The following is a 25,739-nucleotide window of genomic DNA, read 5'->3' as shown; positions in this document are numbered from 1 at the left end:
GCTGTGAAGATGGCGCTCTCTAGGGTGTGCTGGGCTCGTCCTGCTCTGTGGGGTTCGGCGGTCACCCCTGGATTCTTTGTCACCCGGAAGCTGCAGCTTGGTCGCTTTGGCATGGCTTGGGGGGCCCCTCGGTGAGGGACCTGAAGATAGAAAAGCATTTTTGACGTCCAGGCTCTTCCAGTGGCTCAACCTTGCTTGCATGCAGTTTCTTAATTCTCGGGGTTCCACGCCTTGGCCCCCGGCTTTTAATTCTTCTGCTCTGGATTCGCACTCCGATCCCCGCTAGTGACTTGGCTCCCTGATCTTCTCGACTCTCAATGGCCCATATTGTCTGATTTCCCAGTCTGTCCTGAGCTCATATTTCAACCTCCCTTTTTCAGCTCAGGATTTACTTACCGTCGCTATCTCGATCCCACCTGTCTCTGGCCTTAGCCTGTAGTTCAGATTGTCTCACAAACCTTGTGCTGTCTCCAGACTCATACCCTGACTTCCCTACTTGCCTGGCCTCTGCCCTATCTTTCTCAGATCTTGACCCCAAGATCTTCCTTGGATTTCAGAAGTTTCAAGTCTTGGCATACATTCTCTGAGGCTTGTATTTTATATTAGAGACTCCAGTTGTGAGGGGTCTTCTAGGACTGGTTCCCAGATAGTCTCTTTGATTTTCCTTGTAGGTCTTCAGAGATTCACCTTTCTCCAAAGGCAGATGTGAAGAGCTTGATCTCTTATGTGGTGACCAAGACAAAAGTGATTAATGGGAAATACCATCGTTTCTTGGGTCGTCATTTCCCCCGCTTCTATATCCTGTATACAATCTTCATGAAAGGTAAAAATAAAAATAAAATAGAAATCCCTGAATCAGCTCTTTGTCGATGTCAGAGAGTTAGAATAAGTAAGATCATTTGCAGGTTCTGCTATGAGCATGTGAACTAGGATGTTTTCTGATTTGTAAGTGCTTAAACATTAAACTAATTTTTATAAATTAGCACTTCTTGAGGATATTTCTAGAAAGATGTTATGAGAAATAACTTCTGACAACCCTGGAGAGAGGAGAATAGAGGTATATTCTTACACTTTTCTTAACCATACACCTAGCTGTAGTAGAAATTCTTAGTCCTGTACAAGGACGGGGATCTATGGTTATAGAGACTTGCCCTGTGTTTTATCAGTTAACTTGGCCCATAAGAAAATGTGGTATAATGCTTGTCACAAATCTATCTTAGGTAGCATATTGTAGTCTAAATAGCACTACGTATACTTGGTTTCTGAATCTTTTGGTTCATCTGCTAGTTACTAGGAGATGATATGTATAGTGTCAGGTGTTCACTCTGGAGCCAGATTGCTTGATTCAAATCCCAGTTTGTCACTCACTGGCTGTGTGATTGAACAAGTTACATAACTTCTCTGTCTCATGGTTTTCTCATCTGTAAAATGTGAATAATAGAACCTACGGATTGACCATATGGTTGTGAAGATTAAATAAATCGGTACATGTAAAGTACTTAGAACTGGGCTTGATCCATAGCAAGTGCCCAATAAGGGTTAGGTATTAATATTATTATGCTCTGTACTTTTATCATAATACCAATTACATAAACTGCTACATTGTCAACTCTTAATATTACCATAATTATTTTTAGCTTCATGGACTTGAAAAATAACTTTTCCTCATCTGTAAAGTGGAGATAAGAATGGCTGCTTTCTCTGCCCCTAGGTTTGTAACTATGATGAAATGAAAAAAGAGTCTGAAAACATTTTGGTTTGTTTGTTTTTAAACCTTTTATTATGGAAAATTTTAAACATACACAAAAGTAGAGAGAATAGTATAATGAACCAACCCATGTACTCAACCTCACTTCACAGTGATCAATTCATGGCTGCCAATCTTATGTCATTTATATGCTTGCTTTCTCCTGTATTATTTTGAAGCCATCTTGATATCATATCATTTCATTCATAAGTGTAAAAGCATGTTTTAAAATTAAAGTCCTAGATAAATGTAAGAATTGTCAGAGAATGAAGATTAAGTATGTGATCATGGAAACATGTTGAATTATACTACTTATAAAAGTGTTACAGAAAGGAGATAAGTTAATATCTGGCTAGGGAATATATAGGGTTAATTAAGCAAAACTTCCTGAGGTTAGGGAGCTTGTTTTTAAAAAGGAGTAAGTAATGAATCAGAAGAGCTAGACCATTCCATACAGATCACAGAAGCCCAACTTAGCTTGAAGAGAGGTGATGTGCAGAGAGAAAAAAGGATGAGAAAAGAGATATGGGTTGGCCTCATGAGAGTTTGAAGTTACCTAGTTTAAAGCTTTTATATGGAGTAGTGTTTGGGAGGGATGAGTGCGTGTGCATGTGAGTAAACATGGAGTAAGAAGTTATGGACAAATTCAAATTGGAATAACACCACACTCTGTCCTCTACTTTAATGAGGCAGGATTGCAGATGTTATGGGCTGATGCCAAAAAGGCTAGAAGAATAAAGGCAAATATGTGGAAGCACAATATAAAGTTTCATCAACTTTCATACCGGGAGATGGAGCATTTGAGACAGGTATGGGCTGGAGGCAGATATCCAGAAGTTCATGGTGAGGTATTTACAGTTTACCAAGATCTCAAGTCTTTTCTTTCTTGTTCACCGTTGATCAAACTTTTGCCCTTTGCCACGAGATCAAAGTATTGAACTGAATGAAGGCATTAGATTATTTGTCACTGGGATCATTAGAGTTATAGCCCTCCATAGCAGAGCTCCATAGAGTTTCTGGCACGTTTTCTGAATAAAGTTGTAAACACTAAAATCCAGTTAGTTTCTGAACATATAGAAATCTACACGGATGAAAAGTGCAGCAGGAAAGTAGAATGATGATGACTTGACGGGTAGTTATGAAGGTGAGAATGAAAGTCTGGGCCTCATTCTGCAGATCAGGAAGAATTCGCTGAGAGATTTGATACAATGTCAGGTCCTGTACTAGATATTATTTGGGATACAAAAGTGAACAAATCTGAGATTCTGTCCTCAAGGAAGTTACCATCTAGAAGGAGATAGAAATAAACTTGGTCCTTTTTCTGTGCTATTGTTGATGTTTACTGCACAATGGGTTGGAGGGATTGTTTATTGTATTAAGAACTTACTTGGGTTAAAACTGCATCTGTGTTTATTTCTGCTTAGTTCCGCCGAGATGTCACCAAGTGTCTTTTCCTAGGTATCATTTCCATTCCACCCTTTGCCAACTACCTGGTCTTCTTGCTAATGTGAGTATAGCCTTCCATCTCCCCAGTATCTTGAAGATATATAGATTTTTTTTTTTTATTAAAAATTATTCTAAGAAGAACTTTTTATTCCAGAAACTAGACAGAGGTTATCAAACTTTCTGCTCCAGTGTTCTCATTATTCCAAGGTTCATAATAACCACTTAGTAACACCTTGGTTACCAAGCCACATCACAGCTATAGGTATAGGTGGCCTAGACTCTCCCTATCTCTTAGCTGCCCTGTGTGATGTGAAATAGATAATGACTTTCTCCATTGTCCCTAGAGGCAGCAACCCACTCCCTGAGAAGCATAGCAACTTGGGGCAATTTTTTTTCTTTGTGAAAAAGTGCATTTCATATTCTGATAACATATCTTTATTATTTTGTATCCAAAGATGACATTCTAAACTGTGACCTTGCATGTTGTTCCAGTTATCTGTTGCTGTGTAACAAACAACCTAGAAGGTTAATAGCCTTAAACAACCACCATTTTCATGATTTTATGGGTCATGAATTTGAGCAGAGCTCAGGTGGGTGACTGATTTTTCTCCTCCATGAGGTATTGACAGAGGTCCCTCAGTGATATTTAGCTGCTGAATGGACTAGTCTGGAGGGCACAAGGCCAGTCTTATGTCTGGTGCATTGTCAGGGGTGATTGAAATACTAGAACTGTCAACCAGAGTGCCTACAGGTGGCCTTTTTAGTATGGTGGCCTCAGTGTAGTGGGACTTCTTACATGGCAGCCCAGGCCTCCAAGAGTGAGTGTTCCAGTGGATGAGAATCTACATGACCTTTTATGCCTTTGTCTTAGAGGTCACATAGACTTATTTCTGCTCTATTCTATTGATTGAATCAATCACCCAGATTGGGAAAAAAGCAGGGACATAGACCTCACCTCTCCATAAGAGGAGTGCCAGAGAATTTGCAGCCATGTCACCACACATGTGGATAAATGAATTAAAAAACAAATCTATTACCTTTTCCATACTATATGTATACATAAGGACTGTGCTACAGTTAGGTTGTTGACATCATATATAGTGTCTAGCTCTGTCTGCAAGTCTGTCTAAAGCATGTTCTTCACAAGTTTTAGTTCAAAGGAGTCATTTTATCTGATTGCTGCATGCCACACTATTCTACTACTCTTCCCTTTCATATCACATTTTAGTAATGTTGCTTGAAATTGTGCTTCAGTGTACATGTAAAGCTTGGTCTGAGACTTGTTTAAGAAAAAGAACATTGAGGTAGGGAAATAGCGTCTCCATCTCTTCCTCCTAGTATTCTATTCATTTCTGCCAAATGCTTTCTTAGCTCACTTTGAAAGATGCTAGTTTTAGCAAGTGACATTGTGATTCTTTTTCCTTTCAGGTACCTGTTTCCCAGGCAACTACTGGTCCAACACTTCTGGACCCCAAAACAACAAATTGATTTCTTAAATATCTATCATGCTCTCCGGAAGCAGTCCCACCCAGAAATCATTAGTTATTTAGAAAAGTCCATCCCTCTCATTTCTGATGCAAGACTCCAGTGGCATCTGACAGAGCTGTGCACTAAGGTATTCCTTCAGTTCACCCTTCCTACAAACTAGGAATCTTATTAGATGCAGTGTGCACTAAAACTCGGTAGGAGGGCTGGTCAGGACCTTCCTGACATCTGCCAATCTCTTACTTCTCCCAAGATACAGCATGGTACCCATCCAGCAATACATGATATCCTGGCTCTGAGAGAGTGTTTCTCTAACCATCCTCTGAGCATGAACCAACTCCAGGCTTTGCAAGTGGTGAGCATTTTGAGACCTTCTCTCTTTTTTTTTCTTAAAGAAAATGTAATTTTATTAATATTATTTTTTATATTCTAGGGTAGTGTTGTTGCAGAGCAGGTGGGATGGAGGGGGAGAGGGGAAAAGGGAAGGAAGTGGGATGGAAGAAGAAGGAAAGAGGTGGGGCAGGATTAAGGCCTGTACCCCCACCCCCATTCCCACAGGGGATACTGGGAGGCTTCCAGGGTGGCTTTGTCATTGCCGGGTTGGGTGCAGATGTCAAGGGGGTGTGGTAAAAGCCCTCACCCCCAACCATCCCAGCTCGGGAACCTGAGGGAACCTTCTTGCTGCGGCTTGGTGGTCGTGGCTGGGCTGGTTGTTCATGTTGGGGGGCCGTGGCCAAGGCCCTTGGCCCCCACCACCCCTGCTCAGGAGAGCCTGGAGTGCTTCCTGCAAAGGAGGCCTTCTCTTTTCTACAGCCACACTTAGCTCCAGGTCTTTGCTTGAGATAATATTATTTGACTTTCTCCTCCTATATTGTTGTATCACAGAAAGCCTTGAGCCAGGCCATGCTTCTCACACCTTATCTGCCTCCTCCCTTGCTGAGACATCGTTTGAAGACTCATACCACTGTGATTCACCAGCTGGACAGGGCTTTGGCAAAGCTGGGGATTGTCCAACTGACTGCTCAGGAAGTGAAATCGGTAAGGGCTTGATTGCATCATCCACCCTCAACCCTTGGTGGGCTTTTGAGCTCACAGCAGGGTGGAAGCTTACCAGGGTCTCCTTTTCTTGCTTGTTACATTAAAACTGAAGTTCTCTATTTTGTCACCTCATTTCTATGTCTTTTTTTTTTTTTGCTACGTAACTAGTGGGAGGGAATTGCCCACAGTAATTTTGGTTTATATGTTTTTTCTTCTGGTAATTCAATAACCAAGGACACTACACTTTAGACCTACTGTTTTAGATTATATAGGCCTGTTTTTATCTTGCCCATCACTAGTTTAGATTGCCATGGTGAAAGGTTTCTTGCCAGGATAAGGTTGTAACTTATTTAAAGGAGATTTAGGGGCTGGCCAGTTAGATCAGTTGGTTAGAGCTAGGGCTGATAACACCAAGGTCCAGGGTTCAATCTCTATACCAGCCAGCCACCAAAAAAACTTTAAAATTTTTTTTAAAAAAGGAGATTTAAGATTATTTGTGGATTCTACTTGGCATACTCACTTTATGATTATTAAGAACTATTTCTGTTCTGAGTGATATAGGCTTGTTATCTTCGTGGCCTGAATTCTACCGGTATTGCTGAAGACAGGTGCCGAACATGGCTGGGAGAATGGCTGCAGATTTCCTGCAGCCTGAAAGGTAAGACAAATTTCTATGGTTATGCCACTAAAATTCAAGTTACTTTTGTATTTTATTCTGAGATTATTTGGAAATTGACTGTTGGGTACTATGAGACCCTCATCTAACATATATGTCTAATTAAAAGGGCACAAACACATTCCTACTCACATGCCTACCTCAAGTTTAGGCAGGTAATGAAGTAAACTGTGTAAGATAAGAGGGAATAGTGGGGATTGTGGGAACACAAGAGTGAGTGCATGCTAGTCTGAAGCAGAGTTTCTCAACCTTGGCATTATTGACGTTTTGTGTGTGTGTGAGGAGCTTTCCTGTGCATTATAGTATGTTAATATCTTTGGCTGCTGCCCATAGCACCCCTTTGTCCCTAGTTGTGACAACAAAAATATCTCCAGACATTGCCAAATGTCCTGGGATTAGAGGAGAGGTAGGGGGAAAGAGGCAGAACTGTCCCAGTTGAGATTCACTGGTCTAAAGGCATTCAGATTCAAGACAAAAACACTGTACTAGCTAAACAAATGTATCTGAGGGTGGGTATTAGGCCTGTCAATTTCCTGTTTGGAACCTTTGGCTAGGTCTTGATATTTTCTCGGCTTTTATATATCAGGGTAAGCCTACTAATCTTGAAGCTGAGAAATGTCCCTGGAGCACCAGTTTCTACCAGAAGAATCCCAAGGTGACAATGGTGCCATTACCATTGTCTCTGAATTTTCTACTGCCATCACATTAGAATCAAGAAATAGAAGATGAATTGATACGAATATATAGTGGAAGGAAAGGAAAGCATGCATGCAGGGGCTGGAAGGAAGCAGGGGAACTTTGAAAATGATAGCCTCTTAATGCCACACCTCCCTGCGCTTGGCTTCGTGCCTCCAGTTTCAAGCCCTATACACTAAGGAGATTAGAAGGCAAATTTTTCCCTAGCCAAACCACTAACATTGATGGTGTTTTCAGAAGCTGAGCTATCCCTCTTGCTGCACAACGTGGTCCTGCTTTCCACCAACTATCTTGGGACAAGGCGCTGAGTGACCCATGGAATGGATGGTGTTGTCCTGCGGTCGCATAGTATAGCAATGTGGGACCAAACAGTACTTGTCAGCAGAGTCTTTGTGCACTGTTAGGTGTGTGGGTGGCAGAGGAGCAGGTGCCATGGGCTTCACAGTGTGGTGCCCATGTGGGAACTACAGACATTCCCCTCACAGCTAGAAGTAAAACAAGCCCCCTTTCCAGGAGTGGCCCATGTGAAGTCTCATCCCATCTCCCTTGTAATTAGCTGGCAGGAGCCTCTGTACTGGGCTTTTACTATGATGTGTTAAGTTCAGATCCTGGGAAGTCAGTTTTTGCCCCAGGTGGGAATCCTCATTTGGTCTAGGACTCATCCACTGCTATATTCTTTATAGCAGGGTTTTTGTTTATTTTTTGTTTTTTGTAAATTTCTGGCTGGCAATGAGAACAGTACTTAAACTGGAGCACTTACACCCATGCATGCACTTCAGTGCTCCCCTCAGTCCTTTCCAATATGACCAAAAATAGGGATTCTTTAGTTCTCCTTACTGGCATGGGCTAACCATTCCCTTTCCTTTTCAAATCCTTTAAACACCTTTTTTTTTTTTTAATGAATAAATTATGGAAACATTCTAAGACAAAAGGAAGTACAAGTGCTTCTTGACCCCTTCCCCAGTATTTATAGCCTTCAGCCCCCATGGTCTTAATTTCTGGGCTGTAGTATAGCCCCTGTGGGTCTTCTACTCTTTGCTACCTCCACTGGGTTGCAGTGATCCCACTGTAACTGACAATGGCTGCCTTCTCTGGGCCGTGGATCAAATCCTTAATTATTGCCCAGCCCAGGGAGACCAGGAGAGGTCTGTATCCAGATAGTAAGTTGGGTTTAGCTTTTGTATGTGTACATCAGTGACCTGTTCTTCTGTAATAACTTATTGTAAATGCATGAAGCACTGTTTTTAAACCCAAGTAAAGACTGCCTGAAACCAGTTGATGGAAATTACTTATGCATACTCTAATCATTTTGTTAAGGCTCCTTTTAAAAGACTAACATAACCTAACTAAAGGGGATTTAATTGGTTGGAGTAGAACCTTCTGATGGGATAGAAGTTCTGAAGGAACTCATTTGAAGTTGATCTTCTTGCTGGACATTTTAAGTGGTAACTAGGAAGAGAGAGTTTCATATATATGAAGTTAATGGAATGAGAAAATGGGACCAAAGAATAGGGACTACAGACAAGGCAGAGTTTCAGTAGGGCAGGAGCAAGCCCTGCTTCAGCCAAAAAGGCATATAAGGGCATATGAAGCAAATCAAACTCATGGTGCTCTGAAGAGAATATTCTATTTTTCCATCACAAGATGTTTTTATTGTCAATATTAATTCCTAACTGACCTAATTAGTTTTATAGAAACATCCTTTCTGTACTGAATTTTGATCTACCAAGAAAAGGAATAACGCACGATTTTTTTTTTAATATTCCTTTAATATTACATTTAAATATTCTCTTTAAATACAGCATTATCACAATGTAAAGAACCTAAAGAGCAAAAAAAAAAAAAAAAACCAGACAAGCTTTGGATTCACATTGAAAATACTACCTGTATAGAGTATGTGAAAAGGAAATTGGAAAATAAGAGTTGTAGTAATGAGTCATTTCTTTTATCTAGGCCTAGACTGAAGGGGACTGAAGCTATCTGCTTCTATGATCAGAGGCCTGGCTTTCTTAGCAACCATGAGCTATAATTCTGTCCAACTCAGGTAGCACCAGAAATGAGATAGACTAGGTTGTAGAAAAGATCCTTTGCTTGACAAGACAGTTAATGCTAAATGTTAATATTTAGCATTCAAAAGATTGGGAACAGCGTGAGTCAGAATTGTAGTTAATGAAGAGATGGACTTAGATTAAGAAACTACAGTTTTTCGGAAATATCAAATATCTTGTGGGTTGGCAATGTGTTTATTAATTACAGATTTGAATTCCTGGTTTGATTCCAAAAGCTAATGTGTCTCTTATTGAGCAGCTGGAATCCACTTTCTAGATTAAGCTGGAGCCTTCATGAAGAGGGAATGTGTAGAGCTCACCCTCCCCTCCTTCCAACACAAACTTTCAAAAAGATCCATTTCTCTAGAAAGCCAGATTTCCAGTTAAGCTTCAACTTTGTATTTGAAGTTACCAGTCTAAGGTGGGGGAGTATAGCTCAGTTCGGGTTAGATCTAGCATCTAGATCTCAGGTACTTAGGACTCTCAACTCTCTTGTGAGGCCAGGCAATGGGGAGAGATAAGAGCTTGGGTACTTGATTAAGAACTCCCCTCCAAACATAAAACCAAGCCAAAACAGGAATGAACAAGAAAGGCAGAGTGGGTTTAAGAATTTATCTGTATTAAGTACAATGCTTTTCAGGCTCAGGGTTCAGAGATTTTATAGGTGAAATGCTGCTATGACATAGATGATGGTTGCTTTAAGACACCAGGAAAAGACTTTATGAGTGACATAAGTAGGAATAGTTATCTTCCCCCACCAAAAGAAATAAACAAAAAACAGTTTTTCACTTTTTTCTTTCCTGGTTAATAAACCATACCAGAAGTGAAGCATGGTGTCAAGGATGCTAGAGAAGAATAGTGTTTTGCTCTTTACTGCCTCCATTTCAAAACAGGCAAGGATAACTTTGCTAATAAAAAGAGATCAGTGGTGTCCAGTGGAGCAGATCTTGGAACATAAGTTGGACATAAGAGGAACAGGAACTATATCCCCCTGACAGGTAAGAACTGAATTTGAGTCCCATTCTGTAGACTTAAAAGGTTATTATCAGAACTTGAATCCTTTGGAACCTGGGAGTTGTATGTGGCATTTAAGAATTAGTTTGGCTTCGAATTTTTATATACCATCAAGATGAGGTGCTCCAATAAACATTTGCAATTCTTTGGGTTGAACTGGAATAGTGTAAGAACTGTCTAACCCTGTATATCCAAGGACCAAGAGGGTAGATACAGGAAAAAACAAAACAAAAAACCCCAGTAGTTGGTGACCTTAGATTGCCACATCCTGTATTCCATTAAAGCTCAAATCTCCCAAAGAGGCAAAAAAATCTGGATGAAAAAGCATGACACAAAGTCATCTTTCAGACATAGTTAATGTTCCATATAGGCCTCTCGTGGGATGTGTGAGCCCCAACCTAGAGCTGCCTGACAGAGCTAGCATTAGACACATATGAAGATTCAGGCTCTTTATACCACACATCTAGCCAATTTAGCTCTTTTTGTTCAAAGGAAAAAGGATGGAGGAAAAAAAGACAAATAGACAAGTTTAACTCTAGTACCTAAGAAAATGTCAAAGAAACAATTCAAGTTACAGACCAGGAATCCCCAGTGTGGGGAACAGGTCAGAGAACACCAAACATGTCAAATATTAACTTATTTTCCAAATAGGGGGTCAGGGGAAGGCAGGTTAAATTTTTATAAATCCTGGAGGTTTTGTACAGAAGCAGAAACCCTTCCACCCTCTCTCTCAATTCAACCGGGTGACATTTCCAATCGTATTTTGAGATACACCAAAAGGAGATACCAGAATAACCACTGAGAAAAATTAACGTGTACCCTGCCTGGAGCTCAGAAGAGAAGGGGCTTTGCCATACTATTCAAATTCTTGTGTTCTGGTCCCTACATAAAGAATAGCTGCTTGAATTCCCCAGCTTCTCCTGTGAGATCCTAGTTCTTTGTTCTAATGGCCCAGTAAGCTCAGTATTCAGCACTATGCAGCCTCCTCTGCCCCAAGACTCTATTCCCAGATCAAGCTGGGGCAGGTCTCCTTGGTACTGTTTCCCTTTTAAAAAATACAAACAATCCTTTCCCACCCATTCCCCAAAGACCCCAATAAAATAACATGGGAGCAGCAGCTGCTTCTATAGTTTTGTTTTGAAATGGCATTAGATAAAATAAGGGAATAAATAGAGAATGGGTAAGAGGCAGAATCTCCATCCCCATGCTACACTGCCAGAGGGAGTTCTAGGGAAGAATCTTCCGAAGGCTGGTCCTCACTGTGCTGTGAGGTTGTCTCCACCCCACAGCCATCTTCATTGTCCGAGCGGAAGGGAAGGTTTGAGGGGGACCAAGAAGGGCGGAAGTCTTCATTCTCAGGCTCCTCAGGGTTACAATCTTCAGGCAATAGCGCTTCTAGAGTGGATGTTTTCCCCACCTCTGATTTACAGAGGGCAGCTGGGTCTGTGGAACTACAAGCCACCAGTGAGGTAACAGGGAGAGAGAAGACACTCAGATCCTTCTCCTTAGAGAAAGAGGCTGGGCCTTCTTCTGTACCAGGCTCTCCTTTCACTCCCAAGACTGGCCTCTGCTCCACCTGATAATAGACCAGGGGCCCACTGTTCAAGTAGGATGGGTTGTTCACCGTTGAGGCAGTTGGGTGGTCTGAGTTCTCAGCAAAACACAGGACAGAGGAGCCTGGGGGCAGCTGAGCCTGGATGAGAATGGGGGCTGTAAGGCCTGGGCACAGATCTTCAGGAACAGCCAGGGGCTCTTCCAGGATGCACACGCCCAGGCTCTCGATGCTCGAGTCCAGGCTGGCACTAGAGCCGCTGGAGTCTTCCTCCGCCTTGAGCCGCTCCAGTTCCTCTGCACTCTGCAGGTGCATCACTGCCGTCTCATTCTCAGCAATGAACTCCTGGAAGTCCTGCGTCTCAGAGCCCTGTGCCCCTGTCAGGTTGCAACTGCCAGTAGATGAGGGCTCCTCGTCTGGGGCTGCTGGGCGGCTCACCTGTCGCTTGCTCTCCAGCTCCAGCTTCATGATGGTGTGGAGGTAATGAGTCCGGACCCGGATTGGATTAAATTCAATGCGCCCAGCCATGTTCCCACAGCCATCACGGGAGCAGCCACACGGAAAGGACATGCGATCCACCTGAGGGGAGGCGGGGGGACAACAAGGTTGAGGCAAGATGAGACCAACAGATCTAACAATACAGAGAGTAGACATTAGCTGGCAAACACAAGCAGTTGGGATTTAAGGTCTTAAAGAGAAGCAACCAATTCAAAACATAGCAGCGTGAGCTAACAGAGCACTTGGTGGTAGGTATCAGACCACTTGCATTTCAGTCCGAGCTCAGCCATTCATTAATGGTGTGGCCTCAAGAAAGTCATTTCTCTCTAGAGTTTTGTTTCCTCTTCTAAATAGAATGTAGACAAAAATCACATCAAAGGGTCCTTCCAGTTAAAAAAAAAAAAAAAAAGTCCAGAGATACCTCTCTGAATGCTAACAGTTCTGATGAAGAAATTTATGTGCCTCAGACTTTTCCAGAACTTACCTGGTTCACTGAGACAACAAAAGGCTGGAGCCAAAGCCTACGCCTTCTGCAATGACAGGCATAGGAAAGTGAATGGAGGATCTTGCTAGTTCAAAGCAATACATTCTGGGGAAACTAAGCAAAGGTACCTCAGTTTGCTAAGGTACTAGAATGAAGATTCAAACAAATAATGGCAGATTTGCACTACCTGCTTCATTTTTCCCTGAGTGTTGACCGGTTTAGTTCTGAAGCAGTTAAGATAATTTACTACAAACCAAGGATGTCAGGAAAGGAGATGCTTTCTATTTCTTTATCTACGTTTCGTATTCCAAAAAGGAAAAAAAAAAAATCCACATGTACCAAAATTAAAATTAAAAATTAAAAATGTGAGTAGGCAAATAAGCATATACAAATACACAATATCTTCCTATGATATCAACTTATACAAATCTCTACTCTAGTTCCACCAGTTCTTAGGACTGTTCTCAGGTCAGTGTATATCAGATTTATTCATTATGGGACTTAAGTCTGAAAAGCAATATTTTCTAAAAAGTAACATCTGGCCAGATCTGCTACAGCTACTTGTTACCTAGCTAAAAATAAGAAAGAAAAGGTTGGTTAGGAAAAATTCAACCACAAGGACTCAGCATCCATATCCTTAGCATACAAGCTCCAGATAAATTTCATTCTTTGGCATGGTACTGCTGTTTTCAATTGATATATATTTCCTAAAATGTCCCTTGTCAGAAAACCAACAAAGGGATGATACCTTCTGTCTTTCTGGAAACTGGATTTACACTCTTCCAGGCCAGGTCTGTCATGAATTACAGGATCTGAAAACTACTTTGATTTTAACAAAATTGGAGTGGAGGTACTGTGAATAAGTGTTCGCAGATAGAATCTACGTATAGGCCCACCTCATTTCTCTGCTTCCTTTCATCTCAAGGAGTCAGTATTTAAGGAACAGTTACTAAATGTTAAAACATACTAACCACTGTTCTTCCCTTTGCTAACAGCTGCTGCTTATCATCTCTGAGGTGTGAAACTCAGAAAAGATAATAGGTATCTCCACATCTTAAATCCTGTCATGCTTGTTTTCTTTATTGGTGGAGGAGGGTTGTGGAACTAGGGAGTGTTCACAGACATGGAGAATCCACCCCCACATGGGTAGCCTCCTATGTTCATTGACACCTACTCCACACCCCGCTGACCCTGGTGCAGATACACCATCTCAGGCCAACTTGAACTGACCTGGCATTTAATCCCAGCCTGGCTACAGGCACATGCTTCTGGGTCACAATACAGTCGACAGTCACAACCACACTCTTCCCGTGAGAGGCGGATGGCTCGAAGTTCTTGCTTCTCTTCAGCATCAATGCGGTGGACCCCAGAAGCCCTCAGTAGGGCCCGTCGCCGTTTAGTGGGCAGAGGCTGCAGGAAGAAGTAATCATCCACCTCCACATTTTCCACATCAATATCTTCATCTGAAACGTCATCCAGTGTCAGTCCATCAGCCTCCACTGACTCCACTGTCCCATTCTTGGTCAGCTGCCAAGAGACAGGAAAGGTCAGCCTCTCAAGCATTAGCAACACAAGCTTCCTCACAGTGGTCATCTATAGCAGCACTGTCTGTTGCACTTTCTGCAATGATGGGAATATCTGTGCTGTCCAACACAGCAGCCACTAGTGCGTGTGGCTACTGAGAAACCGAATTTATAATTTTAATTAAATTTAAATAGCCACATGTGACTAGTGGCTACCATATTGGATGGTGCACACTGGGAGAATAAATCCAGAGCAGGAAATCTTATGCAGCTCTAACATCACACTTTCAACACAGGAGACATCACCTTTCTGGGTCCAGGTTGCTAAAAAATCCCGGTCTCATCTTCCCTCCTAGAAGATAATCTATTCCCACGAATATACCCTCCATTCCCAGACATGTGTGCCTTTACTTAGGTTCACCAGCCTTCTAACACCAGAAGGAGAAAGTATATCAATGGTTGGATGTTCCTTGGATACATAGGTAACCTTGTATAACATCCTTCAACTTTTACCCCGTAGAATCCAAAACTACCAACTACCTTCTGGGAAAGAGTACATTAAAGTGTAGTACATGGCTACCAGGTCTTTGTCAATGAATGTGAACCCCACAGTGTGAACAATTATCTGTGCATGCACAGAAGAGCTTCATTTTATAGGAAGGAGAAAAAAAATGAACATTAACAGCTATAAAGGAAAACCCTCATAAAAAAGAAAAAAAGAAAGCCCTTTAGCCCAGGGCCTAGAAGAAATGTGTTTTCTCCTTTCTAATCTTTTTTTTTTTAAATTTGACTTCAAAGAATTGCTATGTGTAAGGTAAGGTGGTATAAATAATACTGAGTGTACAGAAATCTGGGTTTTCTAGTGGAAGGACAGATTGAAGACAATCTGTGGCTGAATGAGTTCTCAAAACTTGCTAGAGGGGCCGAGCCCGTGGCGCACTCGGGAGAGTGCGGCGCTGGGAGCGCGGCGACGCTCCCGCCGCGGGTTGGGATCCTATTTAGGAATGGCCGGTGCACTCACTGGCTGAGTGCCGGTCACGAAAAAGACAAAAAAACAAACAACAAAAAAAAAAATCTTGCTAGAGAATTCAAGTAAAGAAAATGAGGCCTCATAATCCTTGGGGCTATGGAAGCTGCTAGCAGCTTGAAAGCCACATGACTGAAGCCTTTGGTTTATTTCATCAGACAACCACAGTGTAGTGCTGGTAAAGGAACAACTCCTGGGAGAGATGTGATGCAACAGACCTGGCTAATAAGCTATATACCGGGCTTTTTTGTTTGTTTGTTTGGGATGGGGGGTGGTAGAGAAATGAGAGAAGTGGGGCTTCTGGGGGTTTTCAGTCTATTTCTGTACCAGGCAGGCCAGCTACAAGGGGCCTTTCTATAGACCTCAAAATTGCTCCTGTCTATATCACCAGGGTTGGCATCCTCCTAAGCACTCTCCCTCCTGCTAGTCTCTCAAAGCAAAGAGATTAGAAATGCAATAGAAAGAAAGTGATGTAGATATGAAATTTAATATATCATGATAAAAGTGGCATTTCAAATCAGTGAGGAAAGAGTCTTTCATTGGTATTGGGACAACTGGATATTCTTTGCGGGGAAAAGTTAGATTCCCAATTCATACCATTCATTATAATGAATTCCATACGGATAAAGTCCAAAATACTAAAAATAAAATAATAAAAGTATTAGAAAGATTATAGGCAACTAAAGCCGCAGAGCACCAAACAGTTATTAGAACAACAGCCCAAAAGGAAAACAAACATTAGACTGTTTATGAAAGATGCAGACAATATATTTTTTTGAGACCAACTGCCTCTCTTACAGAGTGCTAACAATAGGAAAAATTTGTAAGGAGGAAACTGGACCTGGGGAAGAAAAAGCAAGGGCTTTCTCTTGACATGTAAAGATGTGTTACATGCCACCACTGCTAGTGCTCACTAAATATCCTGCTAATAAGTGTTGGGTTTACCTGGCTTTGTCCCTAGAAGTCCTACAAGGGGGGCAGACACGAAGAGAATGATATCCTGTCTTGACAGTTCATTCCTCTACCAGATTTAGGAGAGGACTTTTCTTCTGGAGAACAGGAAGAACGCCTTCATTGCAATTGATGAAAACAGTGTTTATTTGCCCAACTGTTGCTATGGCAGCAGGAAGGTGATAGGGTCAGTGATGGAATTCCTCAGAAGAAAGGGAAGCCTAAATGTCATTCTGGTTGGAAAAGCAGGTGTAAGGCCTTTGAAGTAGGCTGAGGGAAGTAGACATAGAGCTCTTAAAGAGAGAAAGGAATGAAATCTGGTCTGCCTACATCTGCCACCAGTTCTCCAACCCTACCACATTCTGGCATGTCTTCCACAACCTTGGAAATGATGCAGCCACCTGTTTTAATATGGGTCAGCATGCTTTGGGCTCAAAAGAAAGCTGGCCAGGCTTAAAGCAGTGTTCTTCAAATTTGGAACCAGGAACTCTGGGGTAAATTTTGAGGACTGGTGGAAACTGTGGAGTGCCAAATGGTGCTCATTTAGCATATCGAAAGCTAAAAAGAGACATCTGAGACAGGTCTTCCTCCAGTCCCTCCCTCCTCCTAAACTTGAAGAGCTGGTGCTAGATCAGACGGTAGGCACAGTATTATACAAGTATAAATAACTATTTGATAATGCTGTTGTTTGCACCCAGAAGACTATCACCTAGGAGTGATAGGAGTTGTAGAAACAGCAAGATCCTTTCAGAGAATGTGAAAGATCCAAAACCTGTTCTATCAGGGCAAGGGACAATCATTTGACAAGAAACTGAAAATTGTGCTTCCTTGGGTTTCCAGAGGTGTCAGACCTAATACCTTCAGGTATTCACATTTTAAACATAAAAAAAATTTTTTAAGTTAGTGGAAAGAAAAACTTAAAAATTTTTTTGGGGTGAGGGTGGGTTGTAGGGAGTGATGAGGGGAATTCTAGGGAAGCCATTTTGCTATCTCTGGTAGACTCCCCTGCCAGAAAGGAAAAGAAAAGAGTCTCACACTGATATTTGATTCCAAATCTGAGACTTCTCATTAGAAAGATTTAGAATCTCTACATGCCAAGGACAACAGTTAAATAAAAAATCAATGGACCTTGCTGGCCAGTTAGCTCACTCAGAGCTCAGTGTTGCAACACCAAGGTCAAGGGTTCAGATCCCCGTACTGGCAAGCCAGCCAAAAAAAAAAAAAAAAAAAAAATGGACCTAGATGGTTTCCCACTTTATCTTAGCATATGGGAAGTACCAGACCCCACACCCCTTGGGCACCTTCATTTTCTTGGCATGGAGTTTCTCCTCCTTCAGGTGCTCACGAAGAATCTCTCGATGGTTCACCTCCTGCTCTTGAGCAAACTCACAGAGTGTGTAGCTGCGTACAGAGTTATGGCGCTGGGCCATGCCCAGAGAGCTACCACCTTGGCTGGGCACACTCGTGAAACCCTGGCGCCGGGCAAAGTAGTATACAGTCACCTGGTCAAAACGTACATTCTTCCTCCGCAGCTGCTTCTGCCGCTTCAGGATGGATGTGGCTGGGAAGGGAGCACAGACAGATGTTATTAACCCAGAGATGGTCTGTTTTGGGAACCTCACTCTTTCCATCTATCTAGGCTTTCAACTCTTCTCCAAATGTGCTCCCAGTACCTAAAGAACTTTCTATTTTTTCAGGATATAACAATCTATAGCTTCATGGTCTAATGCAGCATCTATTAGCCATGCATGGCAATTTAAAGTTAATTATAAATAAATTAAAAATTCAGCTCTTCAGTTAAACTAGCTATATTTCAAGTGTTTAAAAGCCACATATGGCTAATAACTACCATTGGACAATGCAAATATAGAACATTTCTATCATAAGAGAAAATTCTATTGGATAGCCTTGACCTATAGCAGGGGATGGCAAACTTTTTCTGTAAAGGGCCAGACAGTAAATATTTTAGGCTCTACAGGCCATGAGGTCTCTGTTGTAACTACTCAACTCTGCCACTGTGCCATGAAAACAATCATAGACAATGGGTGTGACCGTGTTCCAATAAAACTTTATTTACAAAAACAGGCAGTAGACCAGATTTGGCCCATGGACAACACCTGATCTATAGTATAAGATGTTCTTTCCAAGAAGTAATTGAGCCATAAGAATTAAGAAGTCTGGAGTTGTCCCAGTTGTCCAGGAAGTAAGCATTTATGTCCTGCTACAGTTACAGCTTCCTGGAACACTATGGGACTTTGGTGGGGGAAGGGAAGAGTCCTAGACTCCTCCTTCTTCAATCTAATTCAGCCCATACTGGGGACCTACAAACCACAACACACAAGCAAAATCAGCTAGAATAAATCAGACTTCAGTTTATAATATTATAAACTTGCAATGAGGCCCTCCAAAGAGCAAGGAAAGATTATGATTGAGGGCAAATCCCTAAGCTGGATAGAAGCTGTCTCTAGAGCTTCTATCTAAATGGGCTCTGATGCTTGGGGAATGTGGGTGTAGACAGGGAGAGAGCAGCTCACTCACGTGTGAAGCTGGCAGTTGTAGGAGGATTGAGGCTGTCACAGCTGTCAGCACTGTCACTGCTGGAGATCTCATCATCTGAGTTGGAAACTGATGAGCCCACATCCACATCATCAAACTTCCTCTTGAGACCGGAGCCCGTGAATGCATCCATTGGTTTCAAAGGGGTTTCCTTGGGGAGCCCACCACGTTGGCCCCAAAGCCCCTGCTCACCACCAGCTAGCTAGGTGCATTAGGATTCTGCCCAGGGGAAAAGAGGAATCAGCATTCCTGTCCTAAGACAGACCCCTCCCAAGTCTACACATAGCTCTCTAGTTGAAGAAAGCAAGCACCTAACCTAGCAATGATGTCTGGTTTCTCAAGATTAGGTCATTCCTCTAGTGATTTCAGCCAACATTCTCCTACTTTTGTTTCCCTTCAGCCCATCCAGTCTCAGTCACTCTTAGAATAATCAGATGAGTAGCAGCAGCACCTTTCCCAGTGGAGGGAAGGCCTTTGGTTCCAATCCAGCTAGGCTCTAGGCTTCATTAGCCCAGGGATAAGACTAGCTGCTCTTCTGATCACACAGAATAGCTCTCCAAGGGACCAGTGGGAGGGACTGGGGATCAAAGGCAGAACTAAGCTTTGCTTAAACTGAGACTAGACCCAATTATTTTTCCTAGTGATAATATAGCCTGGCATTCCATGGGTATTAATACTTTTACACAAAAATAGGACTATGTCAGAATAATTCAGAAAACTGTTTACATCAGAACCTGTTAGAAGCTTTTACTAGACTGATGAGCATGGTGAAGGCTGGGAGAAAACAGAATGCAGTGTTTTAGAAACCCGATTATGGAACCCACTGTTTGTATCTTATGGGGCAAATACTCCTTGGAACACACTTTGGAAAATACTGCTCCAGGCTGTCAATTTTGAAGGACATCAGCAGTCAGGAAAACCCTTTACCCAGATCTTCACAAGTGTTAAAGTGTCCCATCAGGCTCCTAAAAAGGTCAAATTTAGTACTAAAAAAATGGCCCAATATTAGAATCTGCATTGGCTTCAAAACCCAGAATCTGGGCCGGCCCGTGGCTCACTCGGTAGAGTGCGGTGCTGATAGCGCCAAGGCCCTGGGTTCGGATCCCATATACGGATGGCCGGTTTGCTCACTGGCTGAGCGTGGTGCTGACAACACCAAGTCAAGGGTTAAGATCCCCTTACCGGTCATCTTTTAAAAAAAAAAAAAAAAAAAAAACAACCCAGAATCTTTCCTAATCTCATTCTGTTCCATAAAACAGGGCTCATCTGGTCTACCCTCTGTAAAGAAACCAGCAAGGGGAAAACAAATAGTAAAAGAAGTGACAATTTACTCTGGTTACATCAATATAGCAGGCAGTATTTTCAACATGCTGTCACACAACCAAGGAATCTGATAGTCCATTTCTCAGGTACAAATCTTTCTCCTTCTCTGTCTTTGGACTTAAGTTCATGAATCTGCTCAGAGAAATGCTGTCAGAACTGGAGCCACACGTGACGAAGCCTCCCTTGCTTTGCCTTGGTAATGCCAGAATCTCCCCAGACTATGATCTCACTAGTTGCTAATTATGCAGCAGGAATAATAATACTGCCCAGAATGACAGGGCTCCATTACTGCAGAGCAGCTACCCAGAATATACGTGGTGTCAAGAGATGCCTGCTAAAGAGCTGTTTTTCTAGACTGTGTCTCTTGGAAGCAATCTGCCTGCTCTCAGATCAGCTCTACAAAGTCAACCAGACCTAATAAGTTTTTTTAGAAAAGATATTTCCTAATCTGTCTATCTAGATCTCATCAAAATTCTGCATTCAGGTCACACGACATACCTAAGAAACCTCAGCCATCATAGGTCTCAGACAAGCACATTCCTGAAATAAATTTGGCCAGGGAGGAAAAAAATAAAGTACTTGATAAAATTGTAATTAAATTTAAAAATGAGCCAGAGTATCAGTTCTGTTCTTCAGGTTACTGATCTTACCATCAGAGGTCATATTCTTAGGACATGGTAAGAACGGAGAGAACCAAGGACTTTTTAATGGGTCAAGATTAGCTGGGTTTAAAGATACCTATCAACCAACAAATTTCTCATTCTTTTCTGTTATGAGAGATGGGGGAGGAACACTTGTAACTGAGAACTTTATGTGGGTGGGATTAAAAAAAAATAATGTTGACCACTGAATTTAATTTTTCCTCCCCACTTAATAAATACCTTATCAACCACATGAGAAAGAAGGCTGAGCTGAAAATCTGCTTTCTCAGAAAGGGCTTAAATCCCAAGTTGTTTTTTGGGGGGTTTTTTGGCAGCTGGCGGGTACAGAGATCTGACCTTGGTGTTATAAGGCTGTGCTCTAACCAACTGAGCTAACCAGCCAAACCCCGATTCAGTTTTAACTGAGCTCCAGTTAGTGCTGCTACTAGAAAAGTGGCTTTTTCCTCGGCCTGGAAGCACTCAGGGATTTATGATTGGAAGCAAATAAAATCAAACAAAAAAGAAAAAAAAAAAAAGATACATGATTGGAAGCAAATGTACACCCGTGTTCCTTCCTCAGGTGTCCCTTACTCTCAGTAGTGTGGGTTTCCTTTGAATATTTCTTATTAAGCCCCACATGAGCTTGGGTCTGGTCCAAAATCATCTTTATTACTAAAATTCTTCATTATCTTAACCCAGTTGCCCTCAGAAGTATCATTTCTCTTTAGGTTACTTTTTGTGCACTCAGGTGCAGCAAGGATTGCTGGCTGCTTACTCCACTCTCCTCCTTTTTTTTTCTATGTCTTCCCCACTTCTACTTCTGGAATAGTGGCTTCTGGGCAATGATAAGAGGTAGATAGGGAAGAAGAAAAAAAGGAAAAAGATGTGAAACTTAGGAGAAAAACAGTTTCCTTAAGCTGTCTATGGAATCTATGGCTATATGTGTAAATAATGGGCATACTGACCTATGATCTAACTATTCCAGATCTTGGATGGCACTCAGGAAAATCCTCAAAGAGAATCCGCTGCTCTTGCTCTCTTCGCCATTCCCAGTATCTGTTAGTATCACTCTCTCTGACATTAACTCCATTATTTAAAAAAAAAAAAAAAAAAAATTCTATCTACAGGTTGAATATCGCTAATCCGAAAATCTGAAATGCTCCAAACCAAAACTTTTAAGTACCAACGTGAAGCTCAAAGGAAATGTTCATCAGAGTATTTCAGATTTTGGATTTTCGGATTAGAGATGCTGAACCAATAAATACTGTGCAAATATGCCAAAACCCCAAAAAATCCGAAACACTTTGGGTCTCAAGCAGTTCAGATAAGGGATACTCAAACTGTATTATGTCCTGACAACCAATATAAGTTTAAATTTCAACCCAGCTCTCCCTGTCCTCTCTGGTGTTAACTTGACACACAAAATGTTCATCTTAAATAAAGATGTTCACTGGGCACCAGTAACTCCCATCCACTTCCATAGTACCCTGAAGAAATCTTTCTTTATAAATAGTGACAACTAGAATAGTTTCCATACTTTCCAATTCATCAAATTAATCACCTTTCAAACCACAATTAGAAATCTGTCATTCTCATCTCCCTCAACTATCCACTGGTAGAGGAGCAATGCCTGTGTTCAAGAGATACTTGTAAGTTATACCCCAAGCACTTAAATCCATACAGAAATAATCAAGGTGAGACTGGAAATGCAGGTCATAACTGACAGTTAACTGTCAAAATGACCAACTCAAACAAAAATGCTTTTGGAGAAAATAATGCAACCTTCTATAAAAGCTTTTAAATGCCAGTGAAATTAAAGGTCAGCTGACACTTTTTGGCAACATGCCTTATGTTCTTTTCTCAAGTGTTTCTAGCTGAACACTTCCCAAAGGTATATGAAATAGTTCAGATCCACAGTATATAGAAGACATTAGGCTAGAACCAAATAAAATAGATCTACCAGCATATGTGTATTTTAGTACTAGATCTAAGTTTTTTCAGGCCTATAAGGATCCCTGTAACCACCAAAACAAGTAAAAAAAAACCCAGTGTTGGTAAGATTAGCAAGTGGCACTGGCCAGGAAAAATTCTGTGGAAACAGAATGTATTTGCAAAGTTTAGGTAACGTAAGGCCCTTTCTTAAATGAGTCCAAAATAATAAGACAAAGTACATCTCACAGGAGAAAGCCTCTCCACTCAATTGGAACCTAGCCTTCTGCTGAAGGTCAAAGGACCAAAATCTATAGTAAAATTGTCAGGGCTACCATCTGTAGCTGGGTTAGAGGAAGCCTTGCTGCTAAGTGTTATGATAAACCTGAATACGATGACCTGCCCTATTTCTCCTTTTACAAAAGACTGTGGTTGACTATGAATTTCATGGATTCCTACATCCTTGTGATCATCAGGATCATGAATTTATAAAGCACTCAAATGAAAACCTGTTTAAGCTACTTAAAGAAACCCCCTCTCCTATCCCTGCTCCCCAGTTTTTACCCATTCACTAACACAAGGTTAGAATGTGGCTTTCCATGTCTAAACTATAGTCGTATGGAGGACACAAGATCTTTGTGGGAGAATTAGAACATGATGCTGCATTAACTCTCAAGGATATCAAGTCATTTATAACGCACACACCAACATCCTGGCTTTGGAGATTTGCAAGATGGAAAGCCAGTAAAGAAAAGGAAAATCTGAATCAAGTATGGATTTACCTTTAACTGAAAACTGCAGGACAAGGGACAGTGTTGTCTCTTGGGGATAACTTCTTAACATTTCATGTTGAAGAACAGTTTGTGTGTCACACGGCTACTCTAAACCCCTTTAAAAGGATGATTCAAGATCATAGCACTAAACGGGATGGATGGCAGTCGGCTGCGTGTTTGGGCCTGTGAAAAAAGACCAAGCTAGCAACCAGGGCAAGTGATGCTTTTATTTTCCCACACAACGCCAGAAAAATGGGAGACATCAGGAACGGGAGCTGAAGGGACATGTCAAGTCACTGTATTCCCTTTAATGAACCTTGCTGACCTTTCCCGTTCATTCCAGTCGTCTGCAGCCCCTACCCAGCCTTCCTCATCCTTTCCTGCCTGCTACTCACAAATTCCCAAACACTCCTCCCACATTTTCCTCTATTCTCCCTCCCCTTCCTTCACTTCCCTCCGTCCCACAGCATTCTCCACTCCATTCCAAACTCAACCCTCATCCGCAATCCTGCCGGCTTCCCAGCCGTCCATCGGTCTCCCTCAAGCTGCCCCCGCAGTCCGGGCCCGCGTCCTCGGTGTCCCTCGCTCCCACGCCTCTTCCAGACTCGGTTCCTTTCCAGCGGCGCCCTAGCTCCCCACCCCCCGACCGCTGCCGTGCGAGCCTCCCTCATATCTGACCCCTCCATCCGCACTGCTCTGGGCTTGACCACTCCTTCATAGCCGCCTGAGGGCCGATCCCGAAAAAGGACGAGGCGACACCCTCCGCCCCGCACCCCCAGGCCCATTACCGGCCCCGCCGCAGCTGCCTCCTCCCGTGATGGTCTCTGCCGCCCCCGCTGCCGCCGCCGCCGCCCTAGCCCGGGTGGGAAGAAGGGAGGAGCGAGCGAATCCTGGGCCCCGCGGCGACAGTCGGGGAGCTCCCAGGGCGGCAGGGCGGGGAAGGAGGGTGGGTGAGCAGACCGGCCGGCAGGCGGCGGGGGGCAGGCAGCTCCGGCAACTCGGGCACCCCAGGCAGCAGACACCCAGAACCGCCCCGGCTCCGGCTAACAATAGGCTCCGGCCGCTGCGCTCCGGCTCTTATAGGCGCCTGCACGTTCTGACCGACCCCAGGGCAGGCTGGGAAATGGAGTCTACGTGCCGCTCCACGCCCAGCGGCATGCCGGGAGTTGGAGGCGGTGACTACCGCAAAACCGAAGCCGGCCAGCAAACAGGCTCTGGAGACTGTCTCTGCTGCGGCGGACCCTGGGAAAGCGAATTTGATACCGCTGCAGCCTTTTGAAGAGGAAACCCTCAGCGACAGATCTTCAATGACTAAATGAATTTTCCTTTAAAGCATCCTTTTTCCTTTTGCCAGGACCACACTCCCATGCCTACAGAATATAATCCCCCTTCTTGCTAATGGGGTCTTAGTCTTCAGCGATGACTTGCTGCAGTCTGCCCAAGTTATAAAGAAGAAAATACAGGCAATATTTTGAGCTATCTATTTATATGAGGACTGATGTGGTTGTTTTCTTACCAAAAAACAAAAACAAAAATGGCGGCGGGCTGGTACAGGGATCCGAACCCTTCACATTGGTGTTAGAACACCACGCTCTAACCGAGAACCGGCCAGCCTACCATGATCTTTAATTTTCATCACTTTGCAACCCGTTTTTAAGATGGGGAAAACGAAGACTAAGAAGTCAAAAGTTATATGTGATTTGCCAAGGACACACTTGCTTGGTTTATCTTTCCTCTCCCTTAGCCTATAAGGCTCTACAGGATCTAGGTGCATTCTCTCGTCCCACCCACCTTACCCCCATTCTGTCATCTCGTTTCCTTGTACTTTCTTCTTCTCATACTGTGCTTCAATAGAGTAGCCCACTAGCCTCCTTGCAGTTCCTTCAAAAGAACAATCATGAGGGGCTGGCCGGTTAGCTCAGCCGGTTAAAACACAGCCTTCTAACACTAAGGTCATGGGTTTGGATCCTGAAACTGGCTAGCCACCAAAAAAACCCCACAATCATGCTCTTACCTCAGGGCCTTTTGCCTGGAAAACTCTTCCACCAGTTAGCCACATACTTACTTCTTCACTCAAAACCTGCTCGGGCGTCCCCATATCAGAGAGCTTCCCTACTGTATTTCTGAAGTAGATAGATCCCTTTGTCTTACATTTCTTCTTAGCATCACCATCTGACATATTTATTGTCTTTTCTCACTTGACTAAATTCCATAAGAGCAAGGAATTGTTTTGTTTACTGTATCCTTAGCACCCAGTACAAAGGAGCACAGTAGATATTTTTGGATGGGTGGATGGATGGCAAGATTTAAATTCAGGTTAGGCTGGTTCCAA

At 42.7% G+C, this 25,739-nt stretch overlaps 2 protein-coding genes across 8 annotated transcripts; one reads left to right on the top strand and one right to left on the bottom strand.

The window, feature by feature from the left end:
• LETMD1 (LETM1 domain containing 1) lies at nucleotides 1-12,208 on the top strand. Of its 6 annotated transcripts, XM_063075370.1 has the most exons (10): nucleotides 1-131; nucleotides 672-823; nucleotides 2,441-2,556; nucleotides 3,172-3,254; nucleotides 4,622-4,808; nucleotides 4,932-5,033; nucleotides 5,564-5,716; nucleotides 6,278-6,374; nucleotides 10,030-10,134; nucleotides 12,159-12,208. In XM_063075370.1, the coding sequence occupies exons 1-9, from the start codon at nucleotides 10-12 to the stop codon at nucleotides 10,092-10,094; spliced, it is 1,077 nt and encodes a 358-aa protein (XP_062931440.1). In that variant the 5' UTR covers nucleotides 1-9; the 3' UTR covers nucleotides 10,095-10,134; nucleotides 12,159-12,208. The 6 variants fall into 6 exon arrangements, with proteins under 6 accessions (XP_062931440.1, XP_062931437.1, XP_062931436.1 ...); XM_063075367.1 differs by lacking the exons at nucleotides 10,030-10,134; nucleotides 12,159-12,208 and adding an exon at nucleotides 7,326-8,378 and having other exon boundaries at nucleotides 4,938-5,033; XM_063075366.1 differs by lacking the exons at nucleotides 10,030-10,134; nucleotides 12,159-12,208 and adding an exon at nucleotides 7,326-8,378.
• CSRNP2 (cysteine and serine rich nuclear protein 2) lies at nucleotides 8,944-24,450 on the bottom strand. Of its 2 annotated transcripts, XM_063075364.1 has the most exons (6): nucleotides 24,196-24,450; nucleotides 23,417-23,590; nucleotides 18,724-18,960; nucleotides 17,487-17,746; nucleotides 13,915-14,211; nucleotides 8,944-12,281 (listed from the first exon to the last, which is right to left on the bottom strand). In XM_063075364.1, the coding sequence occupies exons 3-6, from the start codon at nucleotides 18,872-18,874 to the stop codon at nucleotides 11,358-11,360; spliced, it is 1,632 nt and encodes a 543-aa protein (XP_062931434.1). In that variant the 5' UTR covers nucleotides 18,875-18,960; nucleotides 23,417-23,590; nucleotides 24,196-24,450; the 3' UTR covers nucleotides 8,944-11,357. The 2 variants fall into 2 exon arrangements, with proteins under 2 accessions (XP_062931434.1, XP_062931435.1); XM_063075365.1 differs by lacking the exon at nucleotides 23,417-23,590.
• Between the last annotated feature and the right edge of the window lie 1,289 nt (nucleotides 24,451-25,739).

The sequence above is a fragment of the Cynocephalus volans genome, chromosome 12 (genome assembly GCF_027409185.1).
Source record: "Cynocephalus volans isolate mCynVol1 chromosome 12, mCynVol1.pri, whole genome shotgun sequence".
Lineage (NCBI taxonomy): Eukaryota > Metazoa > Chordata > Mammalia > Dermoptera > Cynocephalidae > Cynocephalus > Cynocephalus volans.
The sequence above is the reverse complement of the archived record's forward strand: the minus strand, read 5'-3'. Positions and strand labels throughout refer to the sequence as shown.